The following is a 21350-nucleotide window of genomic DNA, read 5'->3' as shown; positions in this document are numbered from 1 at the left end:
ATTTAACTGGGACTCTACCGAATCTGACTCCAGGCTCTTTTCTTTTTCAGAGTTATGAAATAATGTCACAGTTGATTCGCTTCAATAAGAGAAAAGGATTTTGGAGGAAGATAAAAAAAAAAAAAAAAAAGATTTTGTTCTGCCTTAGGGTTAAAAATATTAAATAAAGCTTTTGCTATTATTTTTATTAACAACAACAACAGAAAAAAACATATATAATTTTTATTGAAAGGGCTGGCACATGTGATGTTGCATGGTGCAGGGAAGTCCTGTATGCAAATTCCAGTTTGGCCTCTTCCTACATGCGTTTCTGGGAAGTTCTTCCCATGCAAGCTTGGGTTCTCTTTGGGTCCTCCAGCCCAGCTTCCTCCCACAGTCCAGGAAAATGACTGCTAAGGTTAATTAGTTACTCTGGAGAGAACTATTCTTAGTTAACTAACACGTTAAGCTAAGGTTAACTAATTAACTTTAACACTAGCTCCACTGCACTCCTGCATAGACAAATTAGTGTAAATACAAAAATAGATGCTGTTTTTTTAAACTAAAATTGGGGGCTTCACTAGAGCTGTTATCTCAGAGCTTTAAAATACGTCTCCTCAGACAGAAGACTGTCCCACAAAGCATTATCCAGGTAAATTGTATATAATCTGATCACATTAGTTAAATGTGTGGTTATAATCCCAGTTTTCATATTTTACCAAAGGACAATGCTTCAAAAACATTCAAAACATTCCTGCTGACAACATCCTTGTCCTCATCCTCTGCAGTGAGCGAGGATGACCCAGTTCACTCCCAAATGCTCCTCAAATGAATTTCATTAAGTTCAAAGTGACTGTAATGTCATTCCTAGTCTAGTAATTAAAAATGATTTTGCAGTGTGCTGCAAACTGTTCATCACTGTGTCTGAATACGGAGGAATCATTCAAAGGTAGAAAAAAAAAAAAGTCACGTAACCTGAGTGTGAAAACTATTAACACCCCACAGGATGTCTGCAGTTTCTAGAAATAGTTTGAGCTCAACCAGCAGATGTGAAATGGAAAGGAAAGATGAATCCATCTATATGATGTGGATTGCTGGAGCAGATAATATGGCTGCTATTTTGAAGAAATGCTGTTAGAAAATATTAGTTTCTCTGTAAGTTTACAGAAGCTAAAGGAGAAATGAACAGTGATGTTCTTTTACCTCGTCTCTCCATGAGTTGTTTCTGTTGTAGCATGTATGAGAGCAAACACCGAGTCCTGAAGGTTTGTCTTTGTTGTGCTCTTTGTTTTTTTCAGCCACTGAAAAACATTTTAACCTGCTAATCAGTAGGAAACATATTTCTGTGTAACATCCATATAAAAGGCTCTAAGACGCAAAATTCTGCTTCTGAATGTGTTGAACTTACTGGGTTATTTTAACCCTATTTCATATCCAGCTGTTGGTATAATTTTGTTTTCCATTTACATTTCTCTGATTCAATAATTACAGTCATACTCAAACTGCATCAATGAGTAAATGTATATGACATTCCCACAGCTTGGATACACCAAACGTCCTGAGGATGTGGAAATAAATTACTGGAATTTCAAACATTTACTTTTATTTTCCTAGAGTCTAAATACAAAGTGAGATCATCAGATTTTGTGGGCCTCTGTGAGGCTTTACTCAGCTTTGCTTTATTTTCTTTCAGCTTCACAATCAGTTTTTTTTAATAGTAGAAATAAATACATTACATGAATCATTTTTAATGATTGCCATGTAAGAATGTTATATTAACATTTAGTTAGCATAATAGTTTAACATTAAATTAACATTAAATATGTATTCTGGTACCAAGCTTTTTCCTTGTCAACAACAAAACATTGTTGAATATTAATGCTGAAGAACACAAGCATTTTGTAATTTGAATAGAAAAATAAATTAGTTATACAAATAAATTTCTGATAACGAAAAACAGAAACGGTAAGAACAACGTTCCTGGGAGTTTATGTGACCAGTTACTAGTAGGTTGAAATAAATTAAAAATAGCATACAATCTTCACCACACCACTCTGTGTGTTGAATGAGTTTATATATACAAAGTAAAAAAAATGGATTCAGATTTTTGCTTTGAACAATCAGAGAAGTAAAAATCTAAACAGAAAAAAATGGGTACAAGAGCTGAGTGCAAGCAAACTGTTCATGGTGTTATGTTTAACACACCAGTTACAAAGGCAGTAATTAATGGTCATCCTGATGGATAAATGAAACAGTTAGTTATGTAACTGAACATGTATAAAAAGAGAAAGAGAGAAAGTATCAAAGTAGGGCAACAGAAACAAACAGTAAGAACCGAGAAAATGGAAATTTGGAATTTATTGTAGAGAGCAGGATGTAAATCAATCTTCCAACAAATGATTGAACACAATGAAGGCAGTATAACATATGAAACCTCACAGAATAGTTGATTTCCTTCAGATATTACTACAGTGCATTTCCCAAAGCCCCACTGCTGAGATTAAGCAAGTGGAGTGCGTGTGTGCGTGTGTGTGTGTGTGTGTGCGTGTGTGTGTGTGTGTGTGCGCGTGTGTGTGTGTGTGTTTTGATCTTTTTAGTCTTTCTTTTTTATCTTTGGGGGACATTGCCTTTTCATACAATGATCTGTCTTGACATTGCAGCAAAAGTGTGCAACAGCATCCATATTATTTAGCTAGAAAAAGATTCATCCTGACATGAACTTAGGTGTTAGATTCATTCTTGACACCCATTAAAACATTTTTGCAGCCAATTCACACCCTGAAGATGGCCAACATAGTCCATAGGGACAACTTTGTTGCCCACACCTTGATCACCGCTGTGTAATGTTTCATTTGTAACCATTCAGTGTCTCTTTGTCTTCCTCTGAATTGCTTACTGACTGCCAAAGGCATGTTCAAATAAATAGCTGTAAGTTCATCCCACACAGCACACACCGTGATATGTGTAAATCTGATTTAAACAAAAATTAAGCACAAAGACCTTACCATGGTAAAATCATTTAGTTAAACACTGGAAGGGAAAAATAGTGAAGCTTAACCTAGTAACCAACACTCCAATGATTTGTTGGACACTTGCTGCTGGTGAATGCATGAATCAGTAAACGGGTTGTAGAAGAGCTGAATGTTCACATTTTCAGGGAAGAACATTACATCAGAAGTTGACAACTGTACACACATTTTGAAGATATCCTATTTTTTATGTATATTTGTTTTTGCAGTCCCAGCCTTTCAAGTAGAGTCTCTAATTTCAAATTATTCAAAACAGATGATGACAAAAAACAGTGTGTAATTTTAAAAGCATGTTCATCCTCGATGAGCTTAGCCTTCAGTTCGTACCTGGAGTATCTCGCTTATGTGCATTAGCAATCCAGTCAGCAAAGGAGTCTGCATATTCCCAGCAAATTGCTTGGAACGTAATGGCAGTAGCTCTTAGGTTGCTCCCACTCATCACATATTTTATTGTCCTGCTTATGAGTGCAACAGGGAAAAAGCTCAATCTGGCTTAAACTCCAGGTCAGGTGACTCGGCTTTTCCCATAGGTTGTAATCTGATGTTGGTTAACCTAAAACTAGTTAAAAATCTATTGCACATTACTAGAATTAGTTCTAATTAACTCAATATATTACAGTAAGAGAACAATACTTGGCAGTAACATTACACAAACATGAGATTTTTAAGGCTTAGTTAAACTACGCTGTCATCCTGTATAATACCAGAATAAATCCTCCCAATCAGTGTCAAAGTTTATAGGCCTCATGAGGTTTGATTAAAATCTTTTGAGTTGTAACTTGAGAGCTTTGTTGCTAGTTAACAAAAATGATTTTTTTTACTTACAACTCTCTATTTCCAGAGTGCAGTTTTGCTCGTCTAGTGGATACCTTCTTAGGTCCATCATACAAGCAGCTGTGGTTGTAATTCTGAAAAGTAAAACAGAAAAGAGAGAATAGACATAGCTCATGAAGTTGAGATAACTGTAAATACCCTTCCATAAAGAAGAAGACGATAAATCGTTGGTGCCTTTTATGGTGAAATACACAAAATTGCAAAAGCATGTAAGAAGCTGCTTTCTAGAACCAAATAAAAACCATTTTCAATAAATGCAGTTGCAAAACGATCACACAATATTAACTGGGCATGAGTTTGAAGGTTAGACAGTTTTAGGAAATTGCCTTGTGATGCAGCCAGTAAAGGCCATATTTAAAAATCTGCCATGCGGTTTCTCAATAAAATTGCAATTTATGCTTATCTGATTTACATGCTGTTAGTTTTAACTCGTTCAGCCAAGAGTTGTATTTTGAACAACTTATGATTACAAGTGGTATTCAAATGAATATAATTTTTAAAAACACATTACAGGTACATTCTTCTGAGCTCTGGTGGTGGTGGCAGGAACTCCACCAGGGATAAGAGCTGATCTCTCTGTCCCAGTTTACAGGATAATCCTGTGGGTCCTCTGTTTGCCCCCTTCTGAGATGTGAGCAACAGCGGGGATCAAACTCTGCAGGATAGCTGTAAGCCAGAAATATCAGTGATGGTGTTTTAGTCTGACAACTGCCTGCCGAAAAAATAAGATGGCTCAAGAACAATATAGGGCTGTGAAGATTATTTATTTGAAGTTCCACTTATAACAAGACGTTTAGTGATATGTGATAACATTTGGTTTGTGAATTGTCACGTGTCACTACATTTTTATACAGTTATGATGCCAGATAAAGAAAGCTTTTTTAAATGTTTTTTTTATTAGTAACACAATTTTGTTGAATAAACTACAGCCACAATTCATAAGTACACTGTAACATATTTGTCTTGTCACCTAAAGGTTTTAGATGGTTTTTGATAAACATTGTATTGACAAAATCAATTGATGATCTTGTAAATTGATCAAATTGGCAAAATGATCTGGTTAAAATAATGCAACAGCATTAAATAAAAACAAACTAATATCCCTAATAAAACATATTTCAGGACAGATATACAAGGTGGTTAAGAGAGAAAAATATAAAAACAATAATAAATGAATAAGTTCAAAGGAAAGAGCTCATATTTTAATATTCTGTTTCATATTACACTGTCTGGGATTTTTGACTCCTCCAGCTGCACAAGATAAGAAAGTTGTGTGTTTTGGAAGTTTAAATGGATTTTCTTTTTATTCCCATCTTGTCCCCTGACTTTATCAGCACTGGATTTGCTGGTAGGAATGGACTTCAAAGTTTTTGGCCGAGGAGTAATCTGCTGGTTACTTACAGACAACGTTATGATTTCTGTCTTAAGAGGAAGTCAGTGGTGTAGAACTCAGTACAATAGCCTCAGGCAGAGTTTGGGGAAAACCAACTGAATGTTTGAGTGAAGCATTGTTTCTTGCTGTGAATCTGAGAGTCCCTGGATGGTTAAAATGCCTCCCTACTATTATCTTCCTTTCAAGCTCGCTCTTTCAATTAAGTGGCACACAGCAACATTCCTCCCTTGATGCAGTCCTTCATGGCCTGGGAGTAGGTTAAAAAGAATTAGAATCTTATCAACGTTTCCACAGTCACATGCAGTGAACCAGATTATGGATGAATCAAACCTACGATTGATAATCTGTGACTATATATTTTAGAGGACAAAAAGTACATTTGAGTCCCAATACAAGATATTTAACATCAGATGCTTTTGAGAAAAGTGGGAATCAATTTAAAATATATTTATGTAAAAAAAAAATAATAATAATAAATGCAGTTATGTCACTGTTAAATCATTGCTTTGCATTTATTTTTAATTGATCAAATTCTTAGTATGAAAAGTAACAGGTAGGAGCAGTCGTTTGTTCCTACAGCAGTTTGGATCAGGTCAGGCGACTCACATCTGTTCGTCGTAACTGTTGGTTGACGACGACACACTGCTGTACTCTTCCTATTATGTATTGATTTATATTTGATGTCTTTTTTGTGTGTTGTTTATTTTTTAACTTGATACTTTGTCTTTTAGTTTTCATACTTGCTGTAACATCAATTGACCTTTTGGAACATGAATAAATATGAATCTAATTGAATCTGATTCTGAATTCTTAGTTGGTTATAATTCTACAAAAAATGTTGAAAATGCTGTTCAGCTTTAACAAAATAGTAATAATTTCTTTTAAAGAATTTATTTTTAATGTTGATATATCCACATGAATCTCAAGTCTAAAGATATGTTTCAACTTTGATGCACTAAAAGTTTTTACATCTGCTTAAGAACAGATATAAAAACTAAATTATTTGTTTGAATAAAACTAATATGTTTACTCCCTGATTTAAGTATTTAAGTATCTGTAGGAGATATCAATGATTTCAATTCTGTTATGGTTAAAGTCCACAAGAAATATGAACTGTGGATGAGTTTAAACTAAAATAACTGAATTACAATGTAGAATTTCAACCCATTTAAAACATTTAACACTCCAACGAATAAACTTTATCCAAACGTACATGGTAAAGAAATTAGTCCCACTTCTCTACTGGTATTACTTTCTGGGGTAATTTTTTTATAATCTTTGTAGGTGTAGCGATAATGGAGAGAATAATATTGGTCCCACAAGATGACATTGGTGCCTGGAAAAGGTTTCTGCAGGTGGAACACTTATAAAGTAATTCATATTTTAAACTAAAAGATGCAATCCAAATCCATTTAGTCCTTTGGTTTAACCCGATGTAAATATTTGAAGCTTCTGTCAATCATAGTTAGTGGCTGACATTTAGTCAAATGCTGTTAGCTGTGATTGTTGTTTAACTTTTTTACTGAGTACAAAAATATGTATAAATTTACTAAATAGTTTTAAATTGATAACTAGATTGTCAAATAGGTAAGTAATAATGTTACCAGTAATGTTATCAGTGTGTGATATTATCTTCGCTATGCAGATTCATGAATTGGTTATAATATGTGATTAAAGCAAAAGAAAAGAACAAATCAGAAAGTGCAACACTTCGAAAGACTCTGAAATTGCTTTCCCTTTTTTTCTGCGTACTGAAATGTTCTTTTCATAGATGACATTTACTGTGTAGGATCTGAAGACTTCATTACCATGGCAATTCCATTCAAAAGCGCACTATTTGCCGACTACCAGTGATGCATCATTTGATATTTAAGGTAATGACAGCATTCAGAGTGCAGTCAGCTCCCACTGCCAGCTGCTTCCCACCCACAACCTATCATGAAAACATAAGGGTGGTGGATCTTAGGGGAAAATATTGCTGTTTGACATTTTTACTGAAAATGCCTAATTAGTTGATCTCTGATTATTGCATTTTTAAATCCTTAATAGTCAATAAAGCTGTGCAGTTTAGATGTCTTGCTGTTGCCTCTGCATGTGCCTCGTTTTGCTATGATAAAGCTTGATAAACAGCTCAGCAAGTGACTTTATGTAATCCTACACCCAATGTGTCTATTCAGGAAAAACATCATGTTCAGAAACACAAGGCATACACTTTGTAACACACACATGCAGACTACTTCCAGGTTGGACCTCTTTTTGCTTTCAGAACTATTTTCCTTGTGGGGATGCTGCTAATACAGATTGAATGATTTTAATCTTGTAATAAAATCACTACAAACCTGCTAGTCCCATTTAGAATTATGAAGTTCCTTGGTGTGTTAATGATGAATCCTGGTATTTTTGTATTTTTGATGCATGACAGTTGACAGTTTTTCTGTGTTTGTTGAATAACGGATAACTGAACACAAGGTGCCACTGAATTATATCAACATGGACGAGATTTCCCCTTTATTCCAACATTTCTATATAAATCCGACTTGTTGTCCAGTGAGGCTTATAGCCTATATGTTTTTTCCTCTTCATGTCACGTTTTTTGACTACTGCCACTTATACTCAGACTTTCAGAAAAGCACCATCACTTTTGTCTTCGGTTGCCCATGTTTTATGCACAGTTTTCATGCTTAACTTAATCACTTTTCAATCATGTGACTGTCCTTGGCTTCCTTGCACTAATGTTCTTTCCTTTGTTTTTTTTTTTTCTTTTTTAGCATCTTCCCAACTTTCAGACATTGGAATTAATATAACCATTGTGAGCTACAAGTTAGAACATACTGAAAAGGAAGAGTTATAAAAATGATTAAATATGCCCTTTAATGCCACAGTCTGCCACTGCTGCCAGCATCCATCTCCTTATACAACTTTTAATGAGAGCAGAAAAGAGAGAAGGGATTCCTTAACGCTGTGGTTAAGCATTTCCTCACATTTAGAGAAAATACATCACAATACAACACTAAAAAAAATACTATTTCAAGAGATTAAAATCTGACCTTAGGCCGTACAATACGGTGCCATCCGGATGCAGTCGGATCATTCGATTTTTCACTGTGACACCATGAACAAACGACTTCTTGTCATTGAGGAAGTAGGTATCGGGGACCCAGAGCTGGTCAGCCACCCGGTTATCTAAGGTCAGATTGAGGGGGATCTCTGAGTAGGACAGCCGCTTGTCTCTCCAGGCCTGCTGGAAGTACATTGTCAATGTGTAGTCCTGTGAGTCCACACAGAAGGGCAAAGGAGGACAGAGAAACAGAAAAAACGATAGAGATAAGCTGTCAAATTGGCAGAGACATACAAAAGAGATGAGCAAGAGAGGAAATGGTTATTTCACAAAGCAAGCATTTTACAAAAATGTGCTCTTGTACTTTATTTTCCTGGCATGAACTAAGTTTAGATAAGACTGGATTTTAATATTGAATGAAATTCAGACTCAAGCAAATGGAGGAGTAGGAGCTGTGCTGGGCAAAGAAGGACCCAGTACACAACAGAAACTTCAGTAGATGATTGAAGTAAGTGAGAAGCACCAGTGGTCTGGATTGCAGCAACTCTGCTTCTTACAATGAGATAAAAATTCATATTTGCTGTGTTGCTTAAAAAGCTCTGGGTCATAAATTCCTGAAGGTGATCCATGTTTCCTGGCATCAGAAAAAATTACAATAAAATCAAAGCTTCAGCTGGTCAGAAGGACATCGGTTCTGTTGATTCAACCAGTTGTGCATATTCTCATTTTTCTAGCTATATGTGAACATCCTGATTGGTATTTCCCTAACAGGAAGAGCAGCAGTTTCTCATGCTTACAAGATCAAACTGTTTGGTTAGAGTTTTAGATACCTCTTCTGCTCCCAGTTGCAAATTACAGGCAGATTTTCTTTGCAGCAACATCAAAAGGTGTTCACTGTAGGAGCTACAGTGAATAATGTGAGCCTCAAGCAAATGAATGAATTTCAAAGGGATGTTTTAGATATCAGAATTCTCTCAAGACATGTAACACTAAAGTATAAGTTTTATGTGACTGCTTGCAAACAGAACCAGTTATTTTTGTACCTACTTCGAAACACCAAAATATGTATTTAAACGGTAGCTTATGCATGATGGGCATTGTTAGAAAGTGATCTCTGAATGAAATCCCTTCACTGGCTCTGAGGTGCACCGACTCAGCTGTGAAATACTCTATTTACATTTTACTTACTTTTACGGTAAATTAATAAATTCTGGCGAACTTTTATCACCAAATACTGAAATTAAGAACCAAGAACAATAGTTATATAATTAATGATAAAGATTTTAATGAATTGTGGACAGAATATAAACTTGGAAAATAAAAAGTTGAGATTAAAACTGTGAGTGATTTTGTTTGTGTAAAGCTTCTATAGTCAGACTTTTGTCAGATTCTTAATATATGCATTTCCATTTATTGATTAAGCTATTGTCATTGAAACTCAGAATTAGAGAAGCACAAAGTGCCACTGCAACATAGACATCTTTCTGTTGTTGTACCTCAAATTAAGGTTATAAACCACATAAGATTAAAGTAATGGGCATTTGGATAGAAAGTATTAACATCCTTGCAGTCAAGTATCTGTTTGCTCTGTTAATATCCAGCAGTTTTATAAAACATCTTATATTTAAGCACACATATTCTCAATACTTGTGAATATAAACTTTCTCACACACAAGCATACAGTCCTACTGAACCCTGTATTGTAAGTTAATTATCTATAAAGAAATAGAAGAAGTTTAACAGATTACAAAAGAATTCCTGGATAGTAAATCTGGGACATGTCAGAAACAAACCCAGGAGTGAGATTCTCCTGAAACAGAAAAAAAGCAAGAAGCCTACAGATCATCCATAAAAACTAGGTTAAATAAAATAGCTGTTTCAGGGAACTTTTCGTCATGACAGGCTCATCCACTTCCCCACAAAGGGGCTGAACATGCATTTTTGAATACACCCATTGGCTATGGATCTGACATCCACCAGCACCTTGGGATGTTGATTAGGGCGAGTCAGGGAAATGGGAGCAGCCTTCCTCATGCTTGACTTAAATAGGTTCTGTCATGTTATTGTTATTTGTAGCATATTTTGCTACTGGCTGACAGCCATGTTTGAGAGCAGAGTTTTATTTAAAGACATTAGTGGGAGCAGTAGCATGCGACACCATAATTGGTCTAGGAAGAAAATCCTGATCTGAGCAGATCAGAGTTAAAACTCAGCATGGTACTATTCAATTATTTACATTGGGGGGCATCTGTGAAATACGTTTGAGAAAGAAACAGATTAAAGAGAAAAAGAGGGGCACTATATACAGAAATAATTTGCTCCAACCAGAAGGCAAAATGCATCAAAATGTAGGAAGGTTGAAGATAACTGAATGACATCTTTATTGTAATTTGTTTTTAACTTTGAAGAAAGTTTGCATCAATTGCAAATTGATGTTTGCAATTTGGGTTGCACAAGCCTGTCTCTGACTGCATGTGCTGCCGGCTCTGCTCTTTGGTCCCAGGTTGGTGATTATGTAACAGCTCACACTACTTTCCAGCATGCTGAGCACCACAGCGTGTGCAGCGAAGATATGCTTGTTGCCATGCCATCCTCTAAAACTACCTACTTTACAGTCATTAAAACATATCGCCAGTCTTTAGCACTTACTTTGACGTGCAAAACTGTAGAAATGCCTGTCTTACATATGCATAATGAAGCTTTTATGTCAGGCTATCAGTGCAGAATCAAGAAATGAGACATACACAGTCAACTAAATGAAACACACTATATCTGCACTGTGGCTACTGTGCCAGCATTGAGATTTTACTTTGAACATCCAGCTCCTGTGTCTTTAGTGTTTCCTCTCTGTGGGAAACTGGAAAAAAATGAGGCTCCACATCTCCAACAAAACTACAATGGTGGAGTGTGTGTTGGAGCTAGGGGTTGTCATAAAAACTGTCATAATGAGCATCAGTACATAAACTATGGAGATGTGAAATGAGATCGTAGGAGAGGGATGGAAAAAGAGGCAGCGATTATGAAATAAAGATGTTGAATTTATGAAAGCAGCTCCCCAGCTACAAAGGAAGACAATGTGCCATCAAGACTGTTACAGAATTCATTATCAAAATTTAATAATACCCAGTTCCCATTGCCTGCAGAGGTAATAGGTTCCCTAATTAAGATAACTTCTTACCAAACTGTTTATAATTAAACTTGTTAAATGTAACCAATTTTATTTTATTGTATGGACCATCTTATGCCAATGGGCTCAGAAACCATAGTAAGTGAAGGTGTAGGAAGAACTAAATATGTAACTCTGACAGTCTGATTTTAAGACCTGATCCATGTTTTAATGCAAACCACTTGGAAGTATGCCACAAGGCGTTTCTAGGTTTTATTTTACTTACCTCGCTTTATTAAAAACATGCAGGTCCAAAAGAAAGAAGAGGAAAAACACTGTCAATTTACATAAAAGTCATGAAGCTACGGGCATTATTAGAACAGAACATATTAGAATATAACCTTACTCAGTTTCATGAAGTTTACTGAGTCTAATTTTCTGATTGTGCTCTGTAGCAGGAGCGCAGTGGGAACAGTGGGTGTCATGCAATGGGAAGGTTGTAAGTTTCATTCCAGTGCTTTGAGGGTTAACATGCATTTGATATTTGACATTCTGCAAACCTTGGTTGCAATGAGTGGCTGTTTGAGCTACTTTTGCCTTATCATTTTAAACCAGTCTGAGCCCATTACCCTGACCTCTGAAGTCAACAAGGATTTTTATCTTGTTTTGTATTCAATACACCTGCCATCCACAGGAAATTATGTCCAAAAACGTTTTACAATCATAATGTTACACTGCTATAATTACTGTAAAGTATCAACGAAAAGAAGACCAACTGCTAAAGGTCAGCAATGAAAGGACAATGGAGTAGAGATGGCAATGCAAGTCATTTAAAATTATTTTTGGCAAAAGATGTGTAACAATGGAGCTAAATCCACTTCAGATGCAGATGCAGGTGGACCAGAATTTAGATCCACTGCTAGTATAAAACTTTGACTCATTTTCAGTGCAGCACTAAGATCTAAGAGCAGTTTATGAGAATGTATTAGATTAGGAATCAAAATGCTTTCAATTTTGAATGAAGGCTTGAGGTCATAATGACCAGCACTGAAAACAAATCATTTCCAGTGACATGAGGTAATTTTCATAAGTTTCCCAGAACAGGATGTGCAAATCCCTAATCCAAAATATGAGCTAATATAGGATTTATCAGATAGATATTATGTACTATATCTACAGCTTTTAACATGTTCTAATCAATTCCATACAACTGAAAAATATATTAGCAACCAGGTCAAATTAGATTTTTCAAAACTGGAAAGTTTTCTTTGATTTCTGAATCATTTGGAAATCGTGTATCTTTATTTTCATATAAAGTCCATGGACCTATTGTTCCCTAAAAATCTGTGATTGTAAATATTTTTTTAAAGTGACTAAAAGTGGACATCATGGTTATACATCCTTACATTTCACCTTAAATCTTGTTTTCTGTGAAAGATGTGGGAAAGTATGGCAAGTTTGCTTAAAGAGATGGAAGGCGCATAGGCTTAGCTGGGGGTATATGAAAGACATTTCAAAGCTCAGTGGAGCAGTGATGCAAATTGCTTTTATTCTCTGGTTCTGAATGCAGAACCAGGAGTGACCTTCCTGTGCACACCCTCTTCTTTCTCTGTCCTATTCTGTTCTGTGCTCTAGCTATACATTGTTTTTTTCTTTTCCAGTTGTTTTTCTCCACTAGATTTTGTTTCTGTTCTTTGAATATAGGTGCAAAAATGCAGAGCTGAGATTAAAACACAATAACAAATAATATATTAAACAGAAAAATGACAGAAGACATGAAGGTGAGGAAACAATCAGATAGTGACACTTGGACATTTATTCATTTTTCTAAAAACCTACAACATCAATGGCAAACAAATACAAAAATCAAATGATTAGTTTTGAAATGCAAGATGGTGGAACATAATATAAATTTCTCTACACTGAAACAGTTCTTAAAGTTGTGAAAGCATAAGAAGAAAATTCAAATAAAATTTTAATCAAAATATATTTAGGCTACGTTAAAACTTAATACGTTTAAACAAAATCTGATTATTGCATTAAAGGCAATATTTCTTGCCCATCATCTCAGGAAGTGAAATACTCATTTCATACAGACACATAACACAAAGAGTGAAATATTTCAAGCTTTTTTTGCGAGTTTAATGAGTTTGGATTATGGATATAAACAACACAGTTGACCAACACACTATTGCACAGCAGTCCATTAACATTTACAGGAATGAAAGGATTGGAATATATCATTACCTGTTGGTGTTTCTAGATAATGAGTTTCACTTCGAGATCACTAGCAAGAAATATTCCACTTTTATGTAATGTCCCAATTTTCAAGATGTACCTGCAATCTTAACATTTTGTACGCATGCCATATTCAAATTCTTCTGAAAATAAAAGGTTTCCTTTCTTTCCACCAAGAACGCTCAATGAAAAGCTGAAAATCTAACACAATCATCAAAGATAAATAATAATCACTGCAATAAAACATTTTTTAAGTCAGAGAGGTTCAAAAAATTCAAGCTGTTCACTAATAATAGTAGATGCCAGTTCATCATGGTTTATTGGGACAGCTTAGTTTTTACAGTAATGACAGGGTATTTTGATGTAAGTGGTCATTGAATTTCATGACTTTCTGTTCATGGTTTTGGGGGGCTGCTTCCTATTATCAGTGGTCAGTGGGCAGGAATTGGAGTGAACTCTGCGCTGATCCCACAATCCATCAAGGCTGCCACAGAGAGACTTTAGACATGTAACGTTCACAAAAACGACCACATCAAAGGTTCACCAGTCTCCAATTACCAAAGCATCTTTGATTTTTTTTACTGTGTATTGAAACTTGGATAAAAGTGTAGACAGAGGAAAAGCCTGCAAACTAAACACAGAAAGTTTTAGTTTGCATGTTAGTTTATTCCACCGCAGGCAAGATCTGAGCTACGACACATTTAATTTAAATTTTGGTCAGCAGTAGAAAAAGTGTTCGCTTCCTATGTGTGCCTTGAAATTAAGGTCCTAAGAGGATATTACTTTGACCAAAGCTTTTAGACTACATATGTTATTTATATTTTTCCTCTGAAATCCATTTCCTTATTTTATGGCTTGTTCAAAACAAGATAATGTATTTCAGCACAAAGAAAGCATGGACTCTTGTTTGTTTACTTGTACTTTGTCTAACCTCTTTTTCCATTACATGGATGCTGTCATGCTTTTTCAGTGTCCCTTCCATCTTTCAGTACACATCCCATTTTCCCTCCATACTCTTTTATCATTTACTTGGGCCTGGACATGGCTTTCAACTCACTGAAGGTGAATCAAATTTAGAAAACGACCCTCTCTCCCGTCCCTATCCTTTAGTTCTCCCAAAGTAGAAGTTCACAGCTTTGCCAGTTGGCAGTCGTGCAGCTAAACTGACTACATAGAATTTATTAGAGTTGATTGGAGCATCTGCAGGCTTTTTCCGTCTCTGGAGATGAGTTGAGTGGAGTGGCAATTCAGATCGGGAGGTCATGGACTGGTGGTGGTGGGGGGCTACACAGCAGAGCAGAAGGCAGATTATTAGGGTGCATTTGAATAGCACTGGAAGACGGGGGAGAGCTTGTAGGAATTTTCAATTTCAGCTGTCATTCCCATGAAACCGGAGGTTAGCTGCAGAAATGAGGGTTAAAAATTGAATACGTTTTAGGAGGAGTATGTCCCTATTCCTGCTTCTGATGGAATAAATTGTATGTGTGTTTTAGTGTAGAGGTGGATGAGAGGAGTAGATTAATGACTTCATTGGCTTTTGGGAAACTGCACTTGAACCTTTTCAGATTTTGTCACATTCAAACCACAAACTTCATACAATTTTGTGATTTTATGGGAAACCAGAATCCACAGTTAGGATGGATAGTATGATGTGTGATGCAGAATTAGTTTTAAATTGAATATATTAAACATTACTTTCAACAACAGCTGTTGCAGTGATTTGTTTACTCCATGTCCTTTTTCTTCTTTGCAGTTCTTCCACAGTTCTTGTGGGTCTCTTGGCTGCAAATCTTCTCTTTGCAAAGCCAGTTTGTGTTGCGCAGATCTGCTCATTAGTTTAGATGTGGGTGCATGAATAGACATTTGTGTGTGCACACACACACACACACACATTAGTATGCCACTCTGCAGCACTTCTCAGCAGGTGAAAGAAATCTGGCCCAATCAGCAGCACCCTCAACTCAGGTATATAAGGAATCCACCAACCACTTTACTGGTTTTGCAACAGAGCTGAGGAAGGCAAACACAGCTTCCAAAGCAGCATTTCATGGAAAAGGACTTACAAGGACTACCGGTAAGCCACTAACTGGGCTCAATTGAAGGTAATTTGACTGTAGTTTCACATTTGAGAAATGAAATGAAGAATTTATTGAAGTAACAGTTTGCACTGCTAGTTTTATAGTTTGGTTCCACTAAATGTATGTTAAGATATCTAATGTAAAAACCTTATGTCCTAAGAAAAAGAAACAAAAAAACTGTAATTCTAAAATGTGTGGATTTGTTTGATTCAAATTCAACCAGACATGAAATTTAATAATTTAATACTGTGAATTTATGGTTAAAATTGTAAAAGAAATGTATGTTTAAGGTTAAAAATGGAATTAGTCATTAAGATAAATTATTAACTTTGAATCAAATGTCTAAAATGTATGTTAAAATATTTTGTATGTGTTTTGTAGGTTTTTCACCTGTTCTGTTCATTGGTTCTCACTCATTGGTGAAAATAAAAAAAGATTGAGTGAATTCCTGAAGTCTTCAAGTCCTTTTCAGGTGTAGGAAGCCATGAAATTATAGGACACTTGACAGTTTGTTCAGGTGGACAACAGCATATTGGTAGGTGTACTGTTTTAGTTTCTACTTTCAGATAAAGGGTATTAAAAGATTGTGACATATTTTTATAACCAAACTCGGCATTAAACTTCTACACACCTTCAACTTTGACCTGTCATGCTTGTTACTTGGTCTTTATAAGTGTCAGCATGCAGAATGTGTTCTCTAAGAAATCACTGAGGCTTTCACAGAGCAGCTGAGAAATGAGTGAGATTAAACACAGAAAATTACAATTCTTAACGAAGTGACTTTTGAAGGCAATTAATTGTTCTGTTTTTCTTATCTGGTTCTAGATGTAAAGGCAACCTACAGTGTTCAGATTTCCCCTTTTATTTAAATAAAACCATGTATGATTTTTCTAAATGTGCTACTTCATGTTGGCCTACCACTTCAGCTTCTAATAGAATGCACTGCAAGCTAATGGTGTAATATGACACTATATAAAGAGGTGTCAAATAAAATAATTTTCTTTCTGACACTGCTTAAAGAGCACGTAGTTGAGACGGTTTGGTGTCAGAAAACATCCCATTGAAATGATGCCACAGTCTGGAGAGATCAGGGGAAAAGTTTTACTGTCTAATTCCAAAAAGCACAAATAAGGTGAAAATGCAAACAGTCTTCATTCATCTAAAATGTGAAAACATCTTCAGACAGATCAAAAAACTTTTTATCAAGAACCAATTCATGAATGGATCTGAGTGAACTTCTTTGTTTTTTGTCAAAGTCCAGAGTTCTGGACTACAGGTTTGATGGCTTGTATCCACTATTCCCTTGAGTAAGAACACCCTTGAAGAGGCAACATTTCCCCCCAGTAGGAGTGACCAATACCAGACACAGGGGGCCTTTGGGGGCATCAAGCCTGCTGTGTGTTGGCAGGAGAGCTGGTGTATTTGGAGGTGACATACAAATGTAGCAAAATTTAAAAAAAAGCCTTTTTAGATTGATTCATTGTTTCCCTATCTGCAAAATCACAAAATCATAGATAATTGAGGAACAAGAAAGACCAGCAAATCCATTAACACTTAAACTTTTTTTTTTGTATTTCACTTTTTCAACATCATCAGCAATTAACAATCACTGATGATGATGGGAGGCTGGGCAGACCATCCAGCACACTGCAACACATGAACACACAGAGCTAACAACCATGCCCTCTAACCCCGACAAGCACTCACTTTGAAGAAATGCAATATTATTAACCCATTTGTTGAGATGGTTATGAAAGTCAAACAAAACTAATAACACTCAAAAAACCAGGAAGGATGCAAGATAACATGTTAGATTCTTCCACTGGACTAAATAGAGATGCACTAGCATAACTGCTAAACTTATTCTTAGTTTGAACTCCAGATCAGAGGTTAGTAATTTATTATCTTCAGCCATGATGTCTTAAGTATCTACAAAGTTTCTTTGTTGCAATTAATCTAGTTTAAATGGTGGTTCTCTTCAGCCTTTCTCCAGGTTTGCTGGAGTCTAAAGATGGATTTATTGGATATAGATGTGCTAAAGCAGGGAAACATTGGTTTACCTGCTCAATTTAACCATGGAACTATTTGCCATCTTTCCCTATTTGTGCTATTATAAGAGACGGTGAACAATGAGAGTTTTTGTTTGTCTGATTTTGCTCTATGAAAATGTAAAAAAAATTGTTAGATTGTTCTATAAAACACTAAAGGCGTGGTGGAAAAAGGCACCTAAAGCAAACTATGCCCTCTGCCTCTCAATACTAACACTTTATCATCTCTGTGTAATTTTCAGCTGCTGTGAAGACCAATCCACACCTGCCATTTCTCCAGCTCAGACATCAACTGTGTGAATTCTGATCATCACAGTTAAAGCTGAAACTAGAACTGCAGTCCACTAACAGTGAAGGGTTTTTACAAACTGTGAAAATCTGTGTTGTTGCCAGACAAACGCCAAATTACAGAACCCACAAACTGTCCAATTATAAGACTGCAACAACAGCGCTGCTGGAATCATGTGAAAGGCTCTGTTCAAATAAACACACACACACACACACACACACACACACACACACACCCCCACACACACACACACACACACACACACACACACACACACACACACACACACACACACACACACACACACCCCAATACATCTAAAACAGTCAACACAAATGGTCATTTCTACTTGTTTCACTCTTTTCCTTTTGTTTGCCATCATTAAACATTATCAAACACAGTGGAAGCTGCTGTGGTTAGGTCTAGGCACACTGCGGCAGGTTTCTTCAACTGTCTATTTAAAACTGCATATTAAAAGCAATAAAGAAAAAATTAATTAATTTAAAAACAAAACATAATAGAACACATTATAAAGTTGGATTAATTAATGCTTATAGCTCACCACCTTAAATCAATAGCTCCTGAATTATATTGTTCAATTTAACTCATTCTTTTCATAGTACAGATAATGCATGATGTTATGCACTAAATACTCTTTTAAAAATGTTGGACTTATATAACTTTTGGGAAAATAATAAGCTGATTAGCTTTATGATTAACAAATATTTGCAGTTTAAAACAAGTTTTGATTCTTAACAAAAATTCAGTCTTAAAATTCACATCCCAGTTAATCATTTGCATTTTATTCTTCTTTGAGAATCACATAGACTGGGCAATGTTGATTAAATTTAACACAATTGGTGAATAAAGTGAACTTGAAAATAAGTTTTTGTTTACCAGGTTATTGCATGCAGAATGCTGGTATCAGTAACTTGTTCAGTGGTTTGTACAGATAAAGAAATGATCAGGTTCTCAATAGCATTTTAATAAACATTTAAGTCTGAAGAGTGAAATTGATACCATGTGTAACACAACAAAGTGAAGGAAGGTTCACAGAAAGACATTAAGCTCATTAGAAAGCTCTGGTGCTCAACAATGGAAAAGACACAAAAAGCAGAAATGTCTTATGAACTCATGTCAGTCAATCTTCTCTGAGTCACAGCTCTAAATTCAAATACAAGTGACAGATACAGTGTACTTAAAGAATCATACTCAGTTATAAATAATCACTTTTAGGTCAAAGAAATTTAGAAAAATCAATTTTACATCCTAATGTTTCATCATATCAAAGTTCAGAAGGTTTAATGTTTACACATATGATTTTGAACTCTGTGCAGTCACTTCAGGGGGTGTTAATTATGCAATAAATCATCCTGTGTCAAACCCTCCATTAAACTTGTTTAACAGTAACCTGATGGGTGAGCCCCTTTAGACCAGAGGAAAGATTACAACCAGACTACTGTATATACCTACAATCAACCAAATGGATTTCTGTTATGGCAGTGAAATCAAGACGTATATTAATGAAAACACTTGTTTCTTGAACGTACTAAAACTGGTTACAGGCTTTAAATCAACAGGAAGTGAGTTCCAAACTGCAGACACTTAAAACTGTTTCTGTAAAATTAATTGTTGATCCTACCAGTTGTTACAAACTCACTTTGTTAGTAACACATACATCCAGAAGCCCATTTCAAAAACACAATACACCTCTTACAGATTACAATGTCATTTTGGATTCTTTATTTAAACTGGTGAAACTAAGTACACTGTGTGCTTTTTAGAGCATGTAGATGGAATCTAGGTATTAGGTTTTATATCATATGTTGTATTTCTCACATCAGGTCATGGGGTAACTACTCTGTGCTCACCCACAGAGTTATGCTCCTATATAGCAGTAATGCCTGTTCCATTGTTCGGTTTTCCCTCTTACAGTTTCATAGTGATTAGTTGGTTTTAGATGACCTTCCTCTGGAGATGGGTCTGCGGTGTAACATTGGTGTACTGACAAAAAAACATTTGTTACGTTTGAGTTAGTCGTGGATGTGACCAAATATATAATATATAAATAATAGAACAAGTTTGATCTGACAAGAGCTAAAGCATTATGACATGCTGAACAACAGGGAGCAGACTATTTACAATAAATTATAAATGAGACACAATTTGCCGCTTTTAACATAAACACCCACCTGGCCTGAAGCCATGTCATCAAATGACACAAAATATGTCCAGGCAGAACTTTTAAAAGCAAATATCTGTTGGTTCACGTTTAGCACTTCAGAGTTAAAAAGGCACTCAGAATGCACTCCACCACCAAGGCCAATCCTGAGGCTATTTATTTCAAACTGTTTTTTTTAGAAAGTGATCAGAATCAATGTCGAAATGTAATGAACTTCTCATTTAATCATGCACTAAAACTCTCATGATGAGATGAGAGTTAATGGTTTTTACCAAACGACATTCAATGAAAAGAACAGCTCTGCAGTGCAAACCAGGGGATAGAAGTGTCATGATCCGTGTTTCTGTGTATCCGTGTTTCTGTGTTGTCTAAAACAGTTGATAAATCTCAGCATCAGATTTATTCTGATTAAATTACACTAAGGGTCATATGACTTTTTTGAGATTTGAAATAAAAAGTTCAGGACTTTCAGCTCAACTTGGGACTTTCATGCCTTTATTTGGGGCTTGACTCAAAAGTTGGTCAGAAAGATAAAAAAATTACTTGTGATTTGCAAAACAATTGCTTTATCCCACCGATGGTAGTTTTATGGTGATCAGCACATGAATGTCCTACCTAATGGAATATCGGTATGTAAATTGGACAAAGATGGGATCACATTGCTAATCTTTCTGTTGAAAGATATGTATTTTTCTTAACAGTCTTTGCTTCCCTAAAGCCTGAAACGTGTAAATGTCAACTGCAGCACTTAACTGGAGCAGTGTGGCCAGTAAGCTGAGAGATGACTCCTGAAATGGTACTCTAGCCGATTAACCCACTTTGATTTGCAACTCTGTCTAATCCTCCCTGCAGCAGGGCCCAAGTACGGTGTCATCAAACAAGCAGAGAAAAAAACAGACATGAGACTGAAACCAGAGATAAAAAGAATATGGGCGAACTGCGAACATGAGACATACGACACGAGACAACTGTGAACTACATTTCCCATTTGTAGTGTACAGTAAAGAGGCAGTATGCTTTGAATTCCCCAAGCTTCCTTTCAAATAAGACAGTCTGTTCTTGAACTACAGTAACAGAAAACTGTTAAGAAGGATAGTGAAAATGTTTAACTTAAAA

General features: G+C 35.7%; 1 protein-coding gene across 1 annotated transcript in view; it reads right to left on the bottom strand.

Moving 5' to 3' along the window:
* gabrb2b (gamma-aminobutyric acid type A receptor subunit beta2b) overlaps nt 1-21350 on the bottom strand; it is a 47529-nt gene that overhangs the window by 7232 nt on the left and 18947 nt on the right. The window contains exons 5-6 of the mRNA XM_088012608.1: nt 8283-8503; nt 3834-3916 (exon numbers count right to left, since the gene is read on the bottom strand). Of these exons, the coding sequence (XP_087868734.1) occupies nt 3834-3916; nt 8283-8503 (304 nt within the window). The remainder of the gene's footprint in view (nt 1-3833; nt 3917-8282; nt 8504-21350) is intronic.

This window comes from Poecilia mexicana, unplaced genomic scaffold (assembly GCF_051168715.1).
Source record: "Poecilia mexicana isolate PSO_F unplaced genomic scaffold, ASM5116871v1 scaffold_14, whole genome shotgun sequence".
Classification (NCBI taxonomy): Eukaryota; Metazoa; Chordata; class Actinopteri; order Cyprinodontiformes; family Poeciliidae; genus Poecilia; species Poecilia mexicana.
Note: the sequence above shows the minus strand (reverse complement) of the source record. Positions and strands in the feature narration are given on the sequence as shown.